General features: G+C 40.0%; 1 protein-coding gene and 1 long non-coding RNA gene across 2 annotated transcripts; one reads left to right on the forward strand and one right to left on the reverse strand.

Moving 5' to 3' along the window:
* Nucleotides 1–3: 3 nt before the first annotated feature.
* LOC145421944 (immunoglobulin lambda-1 light chain-like) lies at nt 4–14,286 on the reverse strand. The gene is made up of 5 exons (XM_080292945.1): nt 13,615–14,286; nt 2,686–2,721; nt 952–1,334; nt 816–890; nt 4–541 (listed from the first exon to the last, which is right to left on the reverse strand). Exons 1-5 carry the CDS (start codon nt 13,934–13,936, stop codon nt 314–316), a joined length of 1,044 nt encoding a protein of 347 aa, XP_080149071.1. The 5' UTR covers nt 13,937–14,286; the 3' UTR covers nt 4–313.
* Nucleotides 14,287–19,985: 5,699 nt separating this feature from the next.
* LOC113029234 (uncharacterized) lies at nt 19,986–21,338 on the forward strand. The gene is made up of 3 exons (XR_003273364.2): nt 19,986–20,289; nt 20,379–20,442; nt 20,745–21,338. It is a non-coding gene; the product is annotated as an uncharacterized LOC113029234 (long non-coding RNA).
* Nucleotides 21,339–22,879: the final 1,541 nt, after the last annotated feature.

The following is a 22,879-nucleotide window of genomic DNA, read 5'->3' on the forward strand; positions in this document are numbered from 1 at the left end:
CTCTTCATCTTCAAATCTTTATTGTTCACACAAACACAACTACACTGTTTGACATTTGAAAATCAAACAAAAACTTGTGATAAAAATATTCCTGATGGTTTTTGTTACTACAATAAAAGTCACAATAAGCACAAAAAGAATTCTAACTCAGAGCAACAATACATGTAAAGATGTATTTATTTCAGACGATCTTCTAACTGTTGAAGAAAAAGGCAAAATAAGCACAACACATCATAACTAACATTTGTGATCAAAGTGATGAATGAGATGAATTGATGAGATGTGATGGTGAGAAAAGGCGAGCAGGAAACAGTCAGTCAGCATGTGTGCAGTTGGTGGACGCTCCCTTGTTTGTGAGCATCATCAGCAGAGAGAGTCCACAGCAGTACACCAGACTCTTCACTATCAGCACTGTGTACAGCAGGCAGAGCAGCTTCACCCTGCACTGAGACTGGAAGGACACTGAAGGACAGACAGACACAAAGAGACAGACAGACAGTCGGGTTATTCCTCTCAGATCAAGGAGAAAAAGTCCAAATAGAAACAGTCACAGCTTCTTCTTCAAGTGGATGAATTGATGTAGTGTTTGTGTCCACTTGGGGGCAGAAGAACTCCACAAGCAGCTAACAAACTGATCTCTGACATATTATGGTCTGTCTGCTGTTTGGTGCTGAGCAGCTAGTGTACAGTGGCTTTATCAGAGCTTGTTGGATGAAGATTTGATCAATTAGTGCAACTTTAAGAGCCTAAACTTGTTCCAGCTGCCTCATTGGACATTGGAGCTGTCCATGCAGAGAGGCAGCAGGTGATCTTACAGTCAGCTGGCTGCAGAGCTGGCAGGTCTGCTGGCTCTCTCTCTGGAGGACAGGAGGCTGCTGGAGCTGGAAGCTCTGAAACAGAAAAGGAGTCAAATGTTTGGAGCTGCAGTGAGAAATGTCAGTCCTCTGCTGCTCTGCTCTCTTTGACAGCATCTCCACATGAAGCTGAATCACTGCTGAACACAGTCACCAAGCCTTCATTACCTTGTTGTGTTCGGGCCTCCACTGTGCCCCCCTCGTGCTTCACCCAGCAGCTGTATTTATATGTGTCAGAATGGCTCCCATCAACCATCCTGATGGCAATGGTGCGTCCCGCCTCTCTGAGCTCCAGCTGCTCTCCCTCAGCAGGGGGCAGCTCCTCCGCTTCTCCGCCGTTCTTCTTCTGTCTTTTCCAGGAGAACTGGACCAGAGGAGGAAACATGGCTGAGGCCACACACAGCAGGGAGCTGTTCCCCTCCAGGTGGGCTCTGGATGCTGCTGGGTACACGCTCACCACGGGCTTCACTACCTGCTCATCTGAAGTTTGACAGCAGCAACAAGCAGCACAGACACACATTCACACAGTCAGCAGCAGCTTCCAGCACTGCACTGCATTCAGTCTGATCCTGGAAACTACATGGACTCTGATCACTAAACTACTCATCAGCACAAAGTTCACTACATACACTGGATTCAGCTTCATATCAAACACAGTCATCACCTCATGTCATCATGGCTCACATGAGGAACACTCAGCATGATTTTAAAGTCAAATTAAATTCAGTTTAATTCGTCATGTGTTTGCTTTTTATTGTTTTATAGAAATTTAGTTCAGTCCAATTTTAAAATATTTACATTTGTCTTTATACAAGTGAAAATGTATTTTTCTTATTAGTCCTTAGACACGAGTTCTAACAGAGATCCTCTTCTGTCCAAAAATAAATTCATCTTTTTTCATATTGTTTTGTACTATTAATAAAATTAAATATCATTTCACAAAATTCAGTTCAGCAGATAAAATTTCCATTCTTCTTGTCTTTGATATATTTTACCATAAAGACCATATTTGTCTTTCAGACTAATTTATTCTTAAATATTTTTGTGTAAAATTGGAAAAGTAACGCAGTGATTATTTTAATTTATGTTTTTATTCAAATAAAAAACTGTAGCAACTATTTTAAAACACTAAAACTGAAATGTTGAATAAAACGTTTTCAATAATATGAGATATACTTCAAGATATTTTTAGTCATAAAAATAAAAATTATTTGACAAAATATATTTAATAAAAATTTGTCTTGAAAAGTATTTTAGAAAATTTAAGTATTATTAACTTTTCATTGTCACGTACAAATCCACACACACGACTTAATCTCAGAAATAAATATCAGAGTTTAACGATGTCAAATTCATCCTAAATTTATCTGTCATATCATTTCTGAGTTTTCTAATCAGTATCTGTTTTTATAATTCTATTTACCTTTTTGAAGCAGCTACATGAATGTTTGACTATTAAAAAATATTTGTTCCTCAACATAAAGCAAATATTTCCTGAAACCATATTTGTTGTTAATCTATATTAATTTAATTTTAACATCAAATATGATCTTGTGTTAAAAACCAGCAGAATCACTGAGAGGATCAAATCCTAAATATTTGTAACATCACTAATATTTGCAGAAATAAAGAATAACTTTAGTTGTTCAGTGAGATTTCAACATGTTTTCAGAGATTATTGAGCTTTTCTTATGTAACAATGGCTGCAGATGAATTCTCTACTAATGATGAAAAACTAACATGTAAAGCCTGAAGCAGCACAAACTGACTTTAAACACATTTTCAGCTTCTACAATAAAACAACTGAAGGAAAATAAATGTTTGTTCTTACCTGTTACATAGAGTTTAGTTCCAGAGCCAAAGATGTCTCCCACAGTGAGACAGACTGCTACAAAAACCTGTCTGCTGCTGAACGTGTCAGCTGAGGTGAATGAGTCCAAATGAGGAAGCAGGATCATATTTCAGCTCCATGATGTGTTTCTCTAATGTTCATATCAACATGACTGTCTCTTCTTCTCTTTTCTTTAATGCACATGGATTCTTCATTAACTGATTCAGTTGATTCTGAATTTTTGATCTAGGTCAACATTTGAGGTCTGGAATGAAACACCTGACATGTATAATGCAACTGGAATTTAAAGGCTTCTGTTTAGTCTGCTTAAAATGTAGTTATTCATGGCAGTCAGTCAGCTTTGTGTCAGCATTAAATATTTGGCTGTGTCTACACTCAATACAGGATGACATCATCCTTTTTGCTAAAGCATATAGTCAGGACTGGATCAGGTGACCCTGAATCCTCCCTCTGTTATGCTGCTATAGGCTTAGGCTGCTGAGGGATTCCCATGATGCACTGAACATTTCTCCTTCTCTCATCTTTTCTGCACTTGCTGTGTTTTTGACACCAATCTGGATTTTATACTGAGTTATTATTAATCTCTCTGATTTTATATTTTTTTCTGTTGGCAGTAAACTATTTTACACCAATTTTATTGTTCTACAAGCATTAATATCTGATCCTAAAACAGGATACTTCTGCTGCACTGTACTTGCTGACGTCTTGATATGAGGTTTGTATGTAGAATGAGACTGAATAAAGTTTTTAAATCTAATTTTTGCTCTCAAGCACTGAGCCTGCATCTGAAAGAAGAAACAGTGAAAGTTGAGTTGCAGGTTATGTTTCATGATTAAGTTTAAAATCAGGTGGAAGTGCTAGCATTGATTTTTTTAATTTTATGTACAGGAGCAGAAAAGGGGAATTTTCGGTTTCACGGACGTGATGCCAGGTCTGTTATGTAAATATAAATAATAATAGTAATAATGCATTTTATTTGGGGCTCCTTTCAGAAACCCAAGGTCACCTTACAAAGAACAAAATTAATAAAAGGAAAAGTAAAATACATAAAATAAGTTAAAATTACAAAACAGAGCTTGACAACAGGTGAAATCAGCACTAAAGCGAATGAACCAGTTTAAACAGACGTGTTTTGAGCTGTGACTTAAATACGGAAAGGGAGTCAATATTTCTTAGTGCAGGAGGAAGAGAGTTCCAGAGCCGAGGAGCAGAGCGATTGAAAGCTCTGTTCCCCACAGTGATGAGACGTGGGGATGGAACAGTAAGATGAATAGCAGATGAGGATCTGAGAGGGCGGGAAACAGTGGTGATATGGAGCAGGTCACACAAATATGAAGGAGCAGATTTATGGATACACTTGTATGTAAGAAGTAAGATTTTAAAGTTTATCCTGGCTTCTACGGGCAACCAGTGAAGCTGCTGAAGAACTGGGGTAATATGAGCTCTTAACGGAGTACGAGTTATGACCCGAGCTGCAGAATTTTGAAGGAGTTGGAGTTTATGAAGGGACCTTTTAGGGAGACCAAATAAGAGGGAATTACAGTAATCAATACGGGACGTAATAAAACCTTGGACAAGGATGGCAGCAGCATGGGGAGTAAGGAAGGGGCGGAGTCGGTTAATATTACGTAAGTGAAAGTATGCAGACCGGGTTATGTAATTAATGTGAGACTGGAATGAAAGAGTATTATCAAGTATGACACCCAAACTCTTAACCTGAGGGGAGGGAAGTGTAGGAGAATTTTCAATGTCAATGGAAAAACTGTGGGATTTGGTTAAGACAGATGGTGAACCAACAAGTAAAACTTCAGTTTTATTACAGTTGAGTTTGAGGAAATTGGAGGAGAACCAGGATCTAATCTCAATAAGACAGTTTGAGAGGGAGGTAGGTGGGAGGGATGAATTGGGTTTAGAAGAAATGTAGAGCTGGGTGTCATCGACATAACAGTGAAAATTTATATTATATTTTTGGAATATATGACCAAGAGGGAGCATGTAAGTAATGAATAAAAGAGGCCCTAATATTGAACCCTGGGGCACACCAGCAGAAACAGGATAGAGAGCTGAAGAATGGGATTTAAGTTGGATAAACTGAGTGCGGTCTGAGAGATAGGAGGTAAACCAGGTAAGCGGGGTATGACTAATGCCAATGGAAGCTCACCGGTTCAGGAGAATATTGTGAGAAATGGTATCAAACGCCGCCGTAGATCAAGAAGGATGAGGATGGATAGGAGGCCAGAATCAGCTGCCATCAGAAGGTCATTGGTAATCCTTAACAAAGCAGTTTCTGTGCTATGATTGGGGCGGAAACCAGATTGAAATTGTTCATAGAGATTATGGTCATTGAGATGTAAATGAAGCTGGGCGGTGACAACTTTTTCAAGAATTTTTGAAATAAAGGGGAGATTTGATATAGGGCGAAGATTATCAAAGTTATTGGGGTCTGCACCAGGCTTTTTGAGAATTGGGATAACAGAAGCCTTTTTCGGTGCTTCAGGAACAATTCCAGTGTTCAGGGAGGAATGAATAATACTGGTTATGAGAGGAGCTAACGAGGGAAGACAGGCTTTAACTAACACAGTAGAGAGAGGGTCAAGTTGACAGGTGGATGACTTAGATTTTTTTATAAGATTAGATACGTCAGTTATGGAGGGAAGAGTAAAGCTTGAAAATAACTGACAGGAAGACAGTGGGGGAAACAGGAAGTCTACTTCAAAGTCAGGAGCTCCTAAAGAGTTAAGTTGACGGTGGATATCTGAAATTTTACAAGTGAAAAAAGAGATAAGAGAGTTGCAAAAATCAACAGAATACATGTGGGAGGGGAATGTGTCTGGAGGTTTTGTAATTTTACTGAACAATGAAAAGAGAGACCTGGAGTTACCTTCATTAGAGCTAATTAAACCAGACTAGTAAGCAGATTTGGCTGAGGCAATGCAGTCCTTATAGAACAAAACATGATCGTCGTACACTTCTTTATGTACAGTAAGTCCGGTTTTCTTGAATAGACGTTCGAGTGGCGTCCTTTAGCTTTAAGATGACGCAGGTCGGGGGTAAACCATGGAGCTGAACGGGAAAATGAGACAGTTCTATGTTTAAGGGGAGCAAATATGTTAAGAAGGTTATGAAGGTTGACATTATAATGGCAAACGAGTTCATGAGGGGTTGAGGAGCTGTGAATAGATGGAAGGTCGTGGACGGCAGATGAAAAAACAGCTTAAAACAGGTTAATATTACTAATTTTCCTAAAAGTGATATTATGAGAGATACAGGTTTTGGAAGCGTTATGTTTGCATCAAAAGAAATAAACACTTGATCAGACTGGGGAAACAATGTGGCTTTACAATGGGTGGGGGTAATGCCAGAACTACAGACCAAATCCAGGATATGACCTTTAGAATGGGTAGGGGATTTTATGTACTGTAGAAGCCCAAAACCTTCCAGGCAGGAGGTAAAATCTCTGGAAAGAGGGATTTTATCATTGTCCATATGAATATTAAAGTCACCAACAATTATTAGATTTGGAGAAAGTACAGAGAAATGAGTGAGCAGAGCAGAAAATTCATTTAAAAACTCCTTATTTGGCTTAGCTGGCTGAAAAAACAGTACATATGATGGTGGGGGTAGATTCAATTCAATTCAATTTTATTTATATAGCGCCAAATCACAACAAAAGTCGCCTCAAGGCGCTTTATATTGTACAGTAGATACAGAGAAAAGCCCAACAATCATATGACCCCCTATGAGCAGCACTTTGGCGACAGTGGGAAGGAAAAACTCCCTTTTAACAGGAAGAAACCTCCGGCAGAACCAGGCTCAGGAAGGGGCGGGGCCATCTGCTGCGACCGGTTGGGGTGAGAGAAGGAAGACAGGATAAAGACATGCTGTGGAAGAGAGACAGAGGTTAATAACAGATATGATTCAATGCAGAGAGGTCTGTTAATACATAGTGAGTGAGAAAGGTGACTGGAAAGGAAAAACTCAATGCATCATGGGAATCCCCCGGCAGCCTACGTCTATTGCAGCATAACTAAGGGAGGATTCAGGGTCACCTGGTCCAGCCCTAACTATATGCTTTAGCAAAAAGCAAAGTTTGAATCTTGAAAGTAGAGATAGTGTCTGTCTCCTGAATCCAAACTGGAAGCTGGTTCCACAGAAGAGGGGCCTGAAAACTGAAGGCTCTGCCTCCCATTCTACTTTTAAATACTCTAGGAACAACAAGTAGGCCTGCAGAGCGAGAGCCAAGTGCTCTAATAGGGTGATATGGTACTACAAGGTCATTAAGATAAGATGGGGCCTGATTATTTAAGACCTTGTATGTGAGGAGCAGGATTTTGAATTCAATTCTGGATTTAACAGGAAGCCAATGAAGGGAAGCCAATACAGGAGAAATCTGCTCTCTCTTTCTAGTCCCTGTCAGGACTCTTGCTGCAGCATTTTGGATCAGCTGAAGGCTTTTCAGCGAGTTTTTAGGACATCCTGATAATAATGAATTACAGTCGTCCAGCCTGGAAGTAATAAATGCATGAACTAGTTTTTCAGCTTCACTCTGAGACAGGATATTTCTAACTTTAGAGATGTTGCACAAATGGAAGAAAGCAGTCTTACATATTTGTTTAATATGTGTGTTGAAGGACATGTCCTGGTCAAAAATGACTCCAAGGTTCCTCACAGCGTTACTGGAGGCCAAGGTAATGCCATCCAGAGTAAGAATCTGCTTAGATACCATATTTCTAAGCTTTTCAGGGCCGAGTACAATAACCTCAGTTTGATCTGAATTAAGAAGCAGAAAGTTAGCGGCCATCCAGGTCTTTATGTCTTTAAGACATTCCTGCAGTTTAACTAATTAGTGTGTGTTATCTGGCTTCATGGACAGATAGAGCTGGGTGTCATCTGCATAGCAGTGAAAATGTATGCTATGTCTTCTAATGATACTGGGAGCTGTAGTGGGATGTATTCAAATGAATGGGAGGGAGAGGCAGATACAGGGAGAACTTTCAAGTGCTTTCAGTGAATTATCGCGAAACCTCCGCCCCTCCCGGAGATGCGAGGTTGACAGGTGTAAACAAACTCAGATGGAGTGGAGTCATTGAGAGAAACAAAGTCATTGGGCTGTTGCCATGTTTCAGTCAAGCAAAGAAAGTCCAACTTACGATCACAGAGGAGATCATGGATGAGATTTCCCTAACCAGTGAGAGAGCGGATGTTTAATAGACCGAAGTTGATGCTGGAGTTACCATGCCTGACAGTAGGCTTAGTTGATCAAGCCAGGTGGGCCAGCACATTGTGGTCGACAGCCCGGTCAGTCTTGCGGGGAGGACGACGAGTTTTTGACCAGATGGAAAATATTGAGTTAGTGTCACTGATGTTGAAATTCTGCCGAAACCCTCGGTGGATATACCTGCGGCGGGGCTTGAAGGCGATGTCCGGGTAGAAGTATAGAGCCACAGGTGGAGAGACAGCCAGGCAAAAACGGAGCCACAAAAGATCCTTAGCAGAGTACTGGAGAAGAGCTGTCGTTGGGTGATGAATGATGGATAAAAAAACCCAGGTGAGCACGAGCCACACCAACACCCTGTGGATCCACATCTTAATCAGGGCCGAGCACTGAACACAAATAGAGGGACCAAACAACAAGCTGACAGCTGCAGCACAAGCAATAGAAGTGCGCAAATATTGCGAAAACAAGTCAAAACAGAGTTGCGCCTTAGATACTTGATTGCGCCTTAGATACTCGATTCAAATAGTCGTCAGCAACTGAAAAATTATAATAAAAGTAAAACAAATTGACTGACAAACTGACAAAAATTCACTGAACCAGCGGCAGCAAAAAAAAAAAAGACCTAAATTAAGCTTAATGTTTGAAAAACATTAGTGTGGATTCATGAGTGGGGAATAGATTTCCATGTAGTGGCATCCATCCTGTTCAGACATGTTTGGAGTGAATGCTATAAAATGATATCATTCATATCAATATGCTGTGTCCATAATCTTCACTGGCAAATTTTAATAGTGCTACTGGAAAGCATGCAATTCCTCCATGAAATCAATGAAAAAACTTATGTCTTATGTTTGCTCAGATGAGACTCTAGGTTCAAACTTTTAGGGGGACTCATAATGTCATGCTTGCAGTGCCTTGTAATTATGATTAATGGAATATGCTGTTTGCAAATGTCATCAGCCCTTTTCATATTTGCACATCTCAGCTGAATTAGACAAAAATATAATCTTATAGTAATTATTATAGGAGCAGGTTGGGGATCCACAACTGATAACAGTACAAAACACTCTTTAGTTATGTGAACTCATCATGAATGAATGTCGGTAAACAGAAGTTACAGCTTTATCATTTTTGGTGAATTTGACCACATGTCCTCTCTTGCTTTTTTGTTTTTGGTCTCTTTGCTCTCTTCATTCTGTTCTCTCCCTTTCTGTCCTCCTCTCTAAGTCTTTATGCCAACAACCAAAAGCTAATGTTACACTGAATAAAAGACGCAAACTGATCCATACCAGTTTATGGCCTGTATTTGTATAGCGCTTTACTAGCCCCTACAGACCCCAAAGCGCTGTACACTTGTGATGGCAGCTACATTGTAGCCACCCTGGGGCGCACTGACAGAGGTTGCTGAACACTGGCGCCACCGGGCCCTCTGACCACCACCAGGAGGCAGCGGGTGAAGTGTCTTGCCCAAGGACACAACTGTCCAAGCCGGGGCTCGAACCAGCAACCTTCCGATTACAAGGAGAACTCCCAACTCTTGAGCCACGATCGCCCCCATAGCAATAATAAACTGAATACAGGCTGTTACTGGACACAGACAGGTAACATCGCTTTGAGTTGCTGTCAAAGCGATGTTACCTGAATAAACACTGAAGCTCAAACCAGAGCAGGAAGAGAAATCTTTAACAAGCTATAATAATAAAGTACATCAGTTCCTTGACTGGTAACTAGCAGCAGAAGATTAAAACTACCCAATACTACAATATTTAGAGAACAAACAAAAAATCAGGAGAGACTTTACTTTTGCTGTATTTCAGTTAAAGTGTGTTTTAAATCAGAATCACTGATTTGTGTCATGAAATTACTGACCTGATTATTCAATTATTCAGAAAACTTCAGGAAACAGCACATCCTGAATAACTCCCAGTTACAGAGATTTGATTGGCTGATGAAGATTGTGATTCATTCATGTGTATTTCCTGCCTTGCAATTTATGATTGATTGGTGATTGATTGGTTATCGAAGGTGATTGTATGGCTGTTTATCCTGATCGACAGTGTGGGGGTCATGAATCCAGATAACTGAAAGACATCCTGGGTGTGCTGAACAGGTTTCATAGTATAGCGCCCCGGGCCCTATTCCAGGAAGCAGATTTAGCCAACAACTCTGACTTTGTTGATCCTGACATGAAGGAAACTGAGTTTTCTGTTCCACATTAAAACTCTGAGGTTCTCTCTGACTCCACCAGTTTGAAACACACAGCACTTTGTAATCTGTACTTGACTTAAACTGACTTGATTGAAATAATAAATATATAAATTCAGAGTTGACTTAAAAGTCCTGAGCTCCATGTGACATGGTTATCTGACAATATCCAATCAAAAATGTAGAAAAGAAAAGGAAGGAGAGATCATTTTCGATTTGGTATGTATTAGTTGATGTCTGTTTTAAGGTGTCAGTAATTCAATTCACTTTCATTTAGTACCAAACCAGATCCCACAATACTACAGAGAAAACCCCAAACAATCAGATGACCCCCTCAAATTGTGATCATAAATTGTCACGGCCTTTTAAGTTCCAAAACCAAAAACATCAAAGAAAAGGCCGTGGGTGGCAGCGGGAGGTTTGTTTTAGAACGCACCTCTGACTTCATTGTTTAAAAATTATAAACAACAACCAAATAACTTCTTACAACTTAAAATTAAATGAAAGTTAACTTAATTTGCTTTCACAACTTCAAAAGTGGTCAAAAAGTCATTTTTAAACCCTCCCGTCGTCCCATCTGACATTTGGCAAACAAAAAACAACTTTACCACACCCCTCCAGGGTGCGCTTAATCCCTTGATTAATGGGAGGGTCCATAAGCTGATAAACCAATCACTTTCCAAAAACCTTTCCAAAAATAAAATTAATTACGAATTTACATAACAAAACTAGGTCAGCATATTCTTACAACTTTAAAGAAAAAACAAAAAAATTGCGTTTTATAAACATTCAACAAAAATGGCCACAACATAAATATTTTGCACTTATCTTAAATGTGTAGTTGTGAGCTGAGTTTTGTAACCTTGTAAACCTAAATATCTGAACGTTTTATGTATTTGCTTCTATAGATGAGAATTTGTTTGTGTGTAAAAAATATTTACACAACTTAGAATTTTTTTCTTTTTTTGTTAAGGTCTGGTTACAAATACAAAGAAAAAAACAACGTGGGACAGTTTACTGAGCACGAGAGCCCAAGGAGGCGTCGCCAGCATCTGACTAGCAGACCGAGCCCCGGGTGCAGAGACCCGACGGCCCTCCACATCCTAGAAGGGGTCAGACCGAGCCAGGAGGGCCAGGCCCTGCCAAGCAACCACCAGGCTGAGATGTTCTGAGAGGTGGAGTCGACCTGACACATAAACACAGACACAAACATGCACACATACACAAATACTCAGCACTCGCCCAACATACACACAGAAATGAACACTGTACTCACACTCACCAAACATACTCTATACTCCCAGGACCAGGAACCATCACTCCCAGAGGGGCTGTCAACCTCAGACCCAGGAGATGATTCCCTTTACTCTGGGGTGGAGACAAGCAGACCACCCCCAGTCCTGCAGCAACAGGGAAGGCCACCAGCTCAGACCACGACCAGACGGCCAGCTCCTGCTCTCGGCCCGTGGCCCAGATAACGAACAGAGAACGGGGGTGTGAAGACCCCATACCTCACTTCTCTTGCTCATATTTGGTGTTGCTGCGTGCTGGTCTAAAGTGCATTTGAAACATGGGAGGGGCATGGTACCCTCTGCCAGATAGCAGCTGGTGTCAGCACGGACCCTCCTGGGAACTCTCAATGTCTCCATGCATTTAAATTGGGAGGTGGGCACCAGCACCTGAGGTGAGGCTGAATAAACAGACCGTCCTCTGGATTTGTTACATTTACTGTATGTTGTACAAGCCTCAAACACCTGCTTTTTCAGGTGTTTGAAGAAGGCTGAGCAGTGTATGTTTGCTGGTGGGTGATACATCATATATGGAATAAACAAAATACAAACAAATGGCATAAAATGCTAAAAACACAGAAAACATAAAAGAATTTAAAAATACCAAATGTCCATTCACTCTCTCTCAGCCTTCCTCTTCCAGACCCCGGACTGCTGTGACTCATTGCTTTGGATTACTAGAATTAATAAAATGAATATCAATAAAAAGTGCAGAGTCGGTGCTTTCAGGAACCTTTTAAGAGACCCACTGTTTCACAGTTTGGATAAAACCAAACATCATACACAAATACACGTTAAGCAAACTTAAAGAGACACGCAGTCAAGCATAGCATATATTCAACTCCTGCAAGCATATTTCCATACACAGGTTAAATGTGAGCTCTAGCCAAAAATAACAGGTGACATTTTAAGGAAACGCTAACATAAAAAATGACTTTTCAGCAGTTGTTTAAAAGAGAGCTGTTTTAACTGAACTGATTGATGCTGATGTAATGACTGACCTCCTTAGAGAAGCTGTCATGGCTGAAAACAAGGACCTCAGCTTTACCAGGATTAAGACGGAGGAAATCTGAAGACATTTAATTGATAACAACAGTGACGCCTTTGCTGAGGTAGGAAAGGCTGTTGAGGTTTATTCACAATGTACAAACAGCCAGAAAAGCTCACAGCCTCTCAGCTTGCCATCTTCAGCCTTTGTTAACAGGACGCAGACACAAAATTGACAGACTGTAGATTCTAATGGCTCAGTTTCAAGCAGAGTCAAGCTAGCTTCCATTAACAATAGAAAGATCATTTTGTTTTAACTGACGTCTGTATTTGATTTTCTTTTATGTTTAATGTTCATGTAGGTTATTCTGAAATGTGAAACAGTGTTTAGAGACTGTCCTACCCTCCATACAAAAACATAAAAGAAATAAAAAAGGTAAGTAGTGGGTGAATTATTCAACTCTGCTCTGTTTTACTTGAAACATTTAAAAACACACCTAATGTCACTAATGCTCGCATCATCTAAATGTCCTGATTAGAAGCTGTGATGACTTTTATTCTGCTTTATTCAAGTTTTGAAAGGTTCGAACCTCAAATCTTCACCTTCTCATTTGGATGCAGGAACAACATTAGGACAAATGTTTTACAAGACTCATACACAGTCATGATCGTCTGGAAGCTTATCAAGGCTCAGAGTGCTGCCACAGATTTATTTGGAATAAGTTCTACTCTTCCCAAATGTCAACAGCATGAATCAGACGTTAGGTAAAACAAATCAAAGAGCCACTATTCAAAGAAATACAGCATAGATGTTAAAACATGCTGAAGGCTCTTAGGACCCTTTTTCCAAAAGCAAATTCTAAAGTTGACGTGTAAACATTTAAAGGAGGCGAGAATGATTAAAAACCAACTTGGACTTGAACACTAAATAACAACCCCGACACAAAGAGCTGTGTTTTGTTTTCAGGGCTTATTTCACAAAGTTAGCAAACAATGCTCATATGAGCATGCTAACATAACTGTCAAAATAAAATAATCTTAATTATTAGAGCAGTAAACCAACATGGAGCTCAGTATGTTTGTGACTCTGAGATGGAGGTGAAACATGTGAAGCTGGGCTGTGGTTTACTGCTCTCTTCCTGTCACAGACACTGTTTGACATCTGTTCATCTGTTGGTTTTTGTTCAGGCTGCAGGGATCATTTCTCACTGTGGGGAGCAGACTTATCACAGGAGCAGTAGTAGGTGGCTGAATGATCGGATTTAACTTGTTTAATCTCTAACGCCCAGCCTTTATTTGTATTTACAGAAGAGAAGTCATCGAGCTGAGGATGAGAAGAGTAACTTCTATCTATGTTACCATTATTTTTATCAATATCAAAAATTACTCTGAATGTTTCTTTTTCCTTCTTCTGGTACCAGTATACATAGCTGCTGCTACACTGTTCAGTCCCTCCACAGCTGAAGGAGACACTTTGTCCAACTCTCCTGGTCAATGTTAAATCGTCCTGAATCAGCTGTTCTGCTGCCATGGTAACCAGTGCTGTAGAGACACAGACAGATAGATGAAGGTTAGTGTGACAGTGTTTGTTACAGGTTGACTTTGTTGGCTCCTGATTGGCTGGAAACACTCACCTGAACACAGACAGCACAGAGCAGCAGCTGGGAGGAAAAGCATTTTGTGCAGTGGTGTTTCCTCTGGTGAACCTGGGGAGAAGTGGCGCTCTGATGCAGCTGAGGCCAAACAAGGACGAGCTGTGAGATCAGACGAGGGCCACGTGGTTTCTAACAGGTCCTCAAAGCTCCCATCAGCCCCTGCGGCCCACAGATAAGACTGCTGCTGCTGATTGACAGCTCAGCTGAAGCTGCTGTGGTTTCATCGTCTTCATTTCAATCTGACAGCAGATCCAAAAATCTGGGTCACATGATGCACAAACACTCAGAAACATTCATGTTGCTGTGAATTTACTAACACACACTGTTATCTGTGGTTTAACAGCTGTGATGAAAACTCTGAACGTACAAACTAAATATAACGAAACTATAAAGAAAAATACAAACATAAAAAATAATATTCTCTAAAAATCATTTTAAAGTTCATAAATTATAAACAAAGGACTTTAAAAGAATAAAATCTCATGAAACATAATTTATAGTCAAATTCTTTTTTCTTTTTTTTGTTTTTAAGGTTTTAGCTTCTGTGAAGCACTTTGAGATTTTTATCTTGAAAGGTGCTCTATAAATAAAGTTTTACTTACTTACTTACATGTGGTTCGGTTGTGTGTTTAAAATATGTTTATCTTTGTGAATCAAAATGAATAAATAATATTCACAGCATCTCATTTTTAATTGTCCTGTTTTATCGACGACGGTTTTAAGAATCATTAAAATGATGATCATCAATTCTAATATCTATAAACAGTAATAAAAACAGGGCTGTGTTTCACGTCAGCTTCATTTATTTGTAGCCATGGTTAGATTTCATCTGCAGCAGGCAGTCATCCACCTTTACACACACATTTACACAACAGTACAAAAGTACTTTTTGATTCCTGAAAGAGAAATAAGACAAATGTTGCCTTTGTATCATCTCTGATATGGAAGGGATCATTTGAAGATGTGAGTGAAGGACACAAATATTTGGATCTGGTGTTGTTCTACATTTTAGGACTAAAAGACAGAAGGAAGAAAGTGAAAGTGACTGTGCGAGGCGTTGAAGTCATGAAGTCAAGTGGAGGCCGCTGACTGCTGTTACTTTCTGCTGTACAGGTTCAACAGGGACTCACAGTCAGCCTGCTAGAACATTTGGATGAAGAGAAAAAGGAGGAAAAAGACTTTGAGGGACAAATCCAATAAGATCAGCATGTTTTGAATGTGGGAATACAACAGTTTCCTCCACCATGACACACACTGGAGCCTCTTTTTGCTCACAGCTTCACTGTTTGTCTCAAAGTTCAGTTTGGAGGCCAAAATTGTTGCAACACATTTGTAAGTTTGCACTAATTTCACTGTGTGACCCTTAATGGATGTAATGAAAGAATCAGTCAGTGAAATATGAAGCTGTGCTGTAAGTTTGGAGGAGAAAAGTGTCTGAGTGACTTTAATGAGGTGAACACATGAATACAGAGCACTGACTGACACGTACACACTCCTTTAATGAGTCGCACACATTTTTGTGACTTCATGAAATGTCAAAAATGACACAACACACAACAAGCTGCGAGCACATTATTGTGTGTTTGCTGTTTGTGTGCTTTGTTTGCTGTTATGATAGCAGGCATACAGCCATGTTCTCAATGTCTCAGCTATCATTGATTATTGCTGCTCTTCCTCTTCTATTAGGCACTTCAACTCAATGAATGACACACAGAAAGATTTCATGACTGTGTTCTTCACAATAAGGAGAATATGTTATCTGCATCTGAATGACTCATGTTGCCTTGTTTCTACTTTGTTTGCATATTTCTGCTTGTTGGAAAGGATTTTCTGAATCATTCAGTAGTTTTTGTAATAATAACGACATTTAGCAAGACTTCAAAATGATTCTCCAACATTTGCTGTTCAGACTTGATCTGTTCTTACGTGTGTGATATCCAGAATGAAAAACTCAGCTCAGGTAATAAAATGGGAGCTGAGCAGACTGCAGGGGCTTCATGGTCTCTCCTTTGATTCCATTAAAGTTCATTTGTCAGCTGTGAGTTGAGGATTTGAGCTGTTTCTCTCACAGGTGAAGAACACAGATCCTTCCTGGAATCATTCTTGAAGCAGAGTTCCTGCTTGTAACTGTCATTGTGTTATTAAAGTGAAAGCCACAGCTAACGGTGTGGAGGCTGCAGAGCAGAAACCCACACAGCCCGTCTGCTGCAGGAGAGCAAGTTTGGATACAGTCAGTTTGTGCTTCACTCACACGGGTTGTTGTTGATCACACAATGAAAGTAGAATCAAACTCTTCATCTTCAAATCTTTATTGTTCACACAAACACAACTACACTGTTTGACATTTGAACATCAAACAAAAACTTGTGATAAAAATATTCCTGATGGTTTTTGTTACTACAATAAAAGTCACAATAAGCACAAAAAGAATTCTAACTCAGAGCAACAATACATGTAAAGATGTATTTATTTCAGACGATCTTCTAACTGTTGAAGAAAAAGGCAAAATAAGCTCAACACATCATAACTAACATTTGTGATCAAAGTGATGAATGAGATGAATTGATGAGATGTGATGGTGAGAAAAGGCGAGCAGGAAACAGTCAGTCAGCATGTGTGCAGTTGGTGGACGCTCCCTTGTTTGTGAGCATCATCAGCAGAGAGAGTCCACAGCAGTACACCAGACTCTTCACTATCAGCACTGTGTACAGCAGGCAGAGCAGCTTCACCCTGCACTGAGACTGGAAGGACACTGAAGGACAGACAGACACAAAGAGACAGACAGACAGTCGGGTTATTCCTCTCAGATCAAGGAGAAAAAGTCCAAATAGAAACAGTCACAGCTTCTTCTTCAAGTGGATGAATTGATGTAGTGTTTGTGTCCACTTGGGGGCAGAAGAACTCCACAAGCAGCTAACAAACTGATCTCTGACATATTATGGTCTGTCTGCTGTTTGGTGCTGAGCAGCTAGTGTACAGTGGCTTTATCAGAGCTTGTTGGATGAAGATTTGATCAATTAGTGCAACTTTAAGAGCCTAAACTTGTTCCAGCTGCCTCATTGGACATTGGAGCTGTCCATGCAGAGAGGCAGCAGGTGATCTTACAGTCAGCTGGCTGCAGAGCTGGCAGGTCTGCTGGCTCTCTCTCTGGAGGACAGGAGGCTGCTGGAGCTGGAAGCTCTGAAACAGAAAAGGAGTCAAATGTTTGGAGCTGCAGTGAGAAATGTCAGTCCTCTGCTGCTCTGCTCTCTTTGACAGCATCTCCACATGAAGCTGAATCACTGCTGAACACAGTCACCAAGCCTTCATTACCTTGTTGTGTTCGGGCCTCCACTGTGCCCCCCTCGTGCTTCACCCAGCAGCTGTATTTATATGTGTCAGAATGGCTCCCATCAACCATCCTGATGGCAATGGTGCGTCCCGCCTCTCTGAGCTCCAGCTGCTCTCCCTCAGCAGGGGGCAGCTCCTCCGCTTCTCCGCCGTTCTTCTTCTGTCTTTTCCAGGAGAACTGGACCAGAGGAGGAAACATGGCTGAGGCCACACACAGCAGGGAGCTGTTCCCCTCCAGGTGGGCTCTGGATGCTGCTGGGTACACGCTCACCACGGGCTTCACTACCTGCTCATCTGAAGTTTGACAGCAGCAACAAGCAGCACAGACACACATTCACACAGTCAGCAGCAGCTTCCAGCACTGCACTGCATTCAGTCTGATCCTGGAAACTACATGGACTCTGATCACTAAACTACTCATCAGCACAAAGTTCACTACATACACTGGATTCAGCTTCATATCAAACACAGTCATCACCTCATGTCATCATGGCTCACATGAGGAACACTCAGCATGGTTTTAAAGTCAAATTAAATTCAGTTTAATTCGTCATGTGTTTGCTTTTTATTGTTTTATAGAAATTTAGTTCAGTCCAATTTTAAAATATTTACATTTGTCTTTATACAAGTGAAAATGTATTTTTCTTATTAGTCCTTAGACACGAGTTCTAACAGAGATCCTCTTCTGTCCAAAAATAAATTCATCTTCTTTCATATTGTTTTGTACTATTAATAAAATTAAATATCATTTCACCAAATTCAGTTCAGCAGATAAAATTTCCATTCTTCTTGTCTTTGTTATATTTTACCATAAAGACCATCTTTGTCTTTCAGACTAATTTATTCTTAAATATTTTTGTGTAAAATTGGAAAAGTAATGCAGTGATTATTTTAATTTATGTTTTTATTCAAATAAAAAACTGTAGCAACTATTTTAAAACACTAAAACTGAAATGTTGAATAAAACGTTTTCAATAATATGAGATATACTTCAAGATATTTTTAGTCATAAAATACAAATTATTTGAAAAAATATAATTAATAAAAATTTGTCTTGAAAAGTATTTTGGAAAATTTAAGTATTATTAACTTTTTATTGTCACGTACAAATCCACACACACGACTTCATCTCAGAAATAAATATCAGAGTTTAACGATGTCAAATTCATCCTAAATTTATCTGTCATATCATTTCTGAGTTTTCTAATCAGTATCTGTTTTTATTATTCTATTTACCTTTTTGAAGCAGCTACATGAATGTTTGACTATTAAAAATATTTGTTCCTCAACATAAAGCAAATATTTCCTGAAACCATATTTGTTGTTAATCTATATTAATTTAATTTTAACATCAAATATGATCTTGTGTTAAAAACCAGCAGAATCACTGAGAGGATCAAATCCTAAATATTTGTAACATCACTAATATTTGCAGAAATAAAGAATAACTTTAGTTGTTCAGTGAGATTTCAACATGTTTTCAGAGATTATTGAGCTTTTCTTATGTAACAATGGCTGCAGATGAATTCTCTACTAATGATGAAAAACTAACATGTAAAGCCTGAAGCAGCACAAACTGACTTTAAACACATTTTCAGCTTCTACAATAAAACAACTGAAGGAAAATAAATGTTTGTTCTTACCTGTTACAGACAGTTTAGTCCCAGAGCCAAAGATCAGGTGGCTGTTTGTGTATCCTCTCACAGTGAGAAAGAGTAATACAAAAACTTGTCTGCTGTTGAATGTGTCAGGGGTGATTCTAGGCTCAAACTTTTAGGGGGGCTCAACTCCTATTCATAATGTCATGCTTCTGAAGCTTTGTAATTAATAAAGGGAATAATGCTGTACACAAATGTAATCAACCATTTTCACATTTGCAATACTCAATTCAAATAGGTGGGCATCACAACGTTACCTTCAAAAGCAACCTAATTATACGAATTTATAAGAATAATTCAGAGTGAATAATCAAATACTTTAGCTATCTAACCCAAAGCAAAGGCTCAGTCATTAAAGTATTTAAGGATGTATTTGTGTCATAAAATGTGAAACACTCACAACATTGTTTTAGTCTCTTAGCCACATAGATGCAGTCTGACAAATCATCCAGCACTTAAAGTACAGGGTGGGCCATTTATATGGATACACCGTAATAACATGGGAATGGTTGGTGATATTAAAGTCCTGTTTGTGGCACATTAGTATATGTGAGCATTCCTAGATGAACAGTTTACTGGAAAGTGGATTGGTCGTCGTGGGCCAGTTGAATGGCCCCAAAGGTCTCCCGATCTGACCCCCTTAGACTTTTATCTTTGGGGTCATCTGAAGGCAATTGTCCATGGTGTGAAGATACGAGATGTGCAGCACCCGAAACTACGGATACTGGATGCCTGTGTTGACATTTCTCCTGCGGTGTTGCTATCAGTGTGTGAAGAGTGGGAGAAGAGGGTTGCATTTGTAACCCACATACAATGGGGGTACCACTTTAAGGACTGATATGAGGAGAGATGGACAGCCTGCCCAACCAATCGAAATGCACAGGTCCCAGTATGTTTTGACCAATGGGAGAGCAGTCTGCCGCTGTATGTCCCACCTACGTGCTCTGTGTTTGCTGCTATGTGTGGAGGTAGTCGCGTGCTGGCAGGAGAAAAGAGAGACTGAAGCTTTTGAGCTGGAAAAAAAGTATTAGATATAAGTTGCAACCAACTGTGTTGCACATAAGTTCACTGGTTATCAGCTACCTTTCATGTTAAAAGTAGCCACAGTGAGTAAGCAGGCAAATGCTGCATTTTTCTGGTGACTTTAAAAAGTACCGCGTGGAGCTAAACTGTTAGCCTTTGTTAGCTCTGGTTGCTATCAACTGCCTGGAAGTTCATCTCAATCTGCTTCCAGAAGTAAGGTAACACTTGAAGCGCAACTTATGTTTATTTTTCCTTCATGTCGTATTACGGTTATTAAAGAGAAAACATGTCCTGTTACGTTATTTAGAGCCCTGCATTTTCCGACCGAGAGACACTATGCCATTGTCTTCGGCCGTGATGCGCTGAGATCGGTGAGCACATGTTGTATGTCTCAGTTAGTTCATGTCTGTTTCACATTTTATCGTTGAGAAACTGAATTAATCTCAATTGTTTGATTAATAATTGCCGCATATGCGACATATATGCATATGCACTGACTTTACTTGGTTTAATGCATAGTTTATGTAAGAGAGATGTTTTATTTTTGCAAAATTGAGTATTTTTATTGCAAATTTATGTTGAATGTGATTTAAACAAAATCCTAAGTTGTGAATTATAGCTAGAACAGCATAATTAATATTTGAATTGCTCTTCTGACCCTGTCTGTTGACAGGTCAGGGTTTTTTTTGTATGCTGAATTGTTCCTGAGGTGGATTCCTCCAGTGAAATAGATGGCGAGCCTTCCCACCTGGACTTAGAGAGACTGAGATTCGCTTCTTTTCCACTTGATGATCTGCTGCACCTTGCGGTGTGGTAGGACTGTATCACTCACACTTTCACGCACAGCTGGTTATACATAAGACCACTGACTGACATTCTTTCATCCCTATTTTCTTTCACACCCTGGGAATTTTTTGGACTTTACCCCTTGGACATTTTTTATTTGGGACTTTAAATAATGAGCTGTTGTGTAGAGCATTCTCCACATGTGAAAAGAGTGTGAAATTTTCATTTGAATGTACATTGGATTTGTGTAATCTGTTTCTATAAGAGTTAAGGAGTCAGGTTACTAGGGTGCACCCGAGCATTGAAACCCGAACATTGAAAACCAAAAATAACACTTGGCCAAGTCATTGCTTTAGTAGTTTGTGTTTTACTTTTCTTTTAATTTTTGTAAGTTTCCTTTCTACCATTGTAAAGTGTCTTTAACCTGTGCTTGTCAACCTTATGGTTTATGTCACTAAAGTTGGCTGGTTCTTTTGAGTTACATTCTTGTCTCTGAGTCTCATTTGAACACACCCCTGTGCTCCTATAGTCGAGCCTATTGGCCCATTGATATATTCTTTTCAACAATTCCCCTTACTGTGTTACAGTGAGAGCTCTGGCGAGCCAGCCAGGAGCATGGTTGTGTGTGTTTAAGTGCTAGACAATTTGTGTGTGGTGTTTAAAAGTGCTTAATCCGAGCTATAACTTCTAGAGAGAAAATGGATGTTGTGCTAAGTGAATCCGTCAGAATTCCCAATTCTGTAGTTGTTAGTGGGATCACAGGATCAGAGACTGATGAGGAAGTGTCCACTTTCCTCCAAAAATATGGTTCCATCAACCGTTACTTTCGTCTAGACGATCCTGAGTCAGATTACCATAAGCACATGATCATCGAGTTTACACATGAGACTGCCATGCACACATTGGAGCCACTGTTACCTCTGCGGCTTCCAAGTACAACCCAAGCAGGCATCGTGTATGAGTTAAAGGCCTTAGGAAGTGTTTACTCCCTTGATGCCAGAAACAAAGCCACTAAAATGTACATGGAACAGCTCCGTGAAATTGCCAAACTGAGTGGAAATTCATTAGAGGAGATGTTAAAGGAAGAACTTAAAAATCTGGTTTCATCGGCAGGAAGTGCTATTTCCCAGTCATCTCAAACTGGTCCAGAATCCTCAACTGTACAGAGCCCACTTCCACAGAAAGACTTAACCAGCAAGGGAGACGTTTCATTTTCTGAGGACCCTCAATCAGGTGTACCTCTAGACTCCACAGTTTTGACATCACCAAATAACGCAAGTAAATCTCTTACCTCTCCCAATTTCAGTGAAAACCTGACTGATTTCAGCCCCTCACAGACTCTTCCAGCTTCTTCTGGGGCCGCTTCTAGCCCCATAATTGATGTTAATCCAACTGCTGTTCAGCGAGTAGTTGTTGAGCATGTAGTGCGCAGCAATGAGAGCTCACCCCAGTTCGCATCATCTGGTAGACTCAGGGCTTATTCGGGCAAGAGCCCACGTCCTAGCCATGAGGCAGATTATGATACGTGGCGAGCTAGTGTTGAAATCCTTATTAGAGATCCTTCTGTGTCTGATCTGCACTGCACACATCGTATACTTGACAGTCTGCTTCCTCCTGCTTCCGAGATGATTAAACATCTGAGTCCACAGTCTAGACCCTCTGCCTATCTTGAGTTGCTTGACTCTGCCTACGGAACAGTCGAAGATGGTGATGAGCTGCATGCTAGGTTCATGAGCACATTTCAAAATGATGGAGAGAGAGCTTCTGTTTTCCTGCAGAGGCTGCACACTGCATTAAGTAGAGCCATGAGACGTGGTGGTGTGTCCGCTCATGATTTTAACCAACAGCTCTTAAAGCAGTTCATTCGAGGTTGTTGGGAGAATGCACTAATAATCGATCTTCAGCTAGAACAAAAAAAAGAAAACCCACCTTCCTTTGCAGAGCTGCTGCTTCTTCTTAGGACAGAAGAAGATAAACAGGCTGCAAAACTGAGCCGCATGAGGCAGCATTTTAGTCATGCTA

The sequence above is a fragment of the Astatotilapia calliptera genome, chromosome 18 (genome assembly GCF_964374335.1).
Source record: "Astatotilapia calliptera chromosome 18, fAstCal68.1, whole genome shotgun sequence".
NCBI classification, from domain to species: domain Eukaryota; kingdom Metazoa; phylum Chordata; class Actinopteri; order Cichliformes; family Cichlidae; genus Astatotilapia; species Astatotilapia calliptera.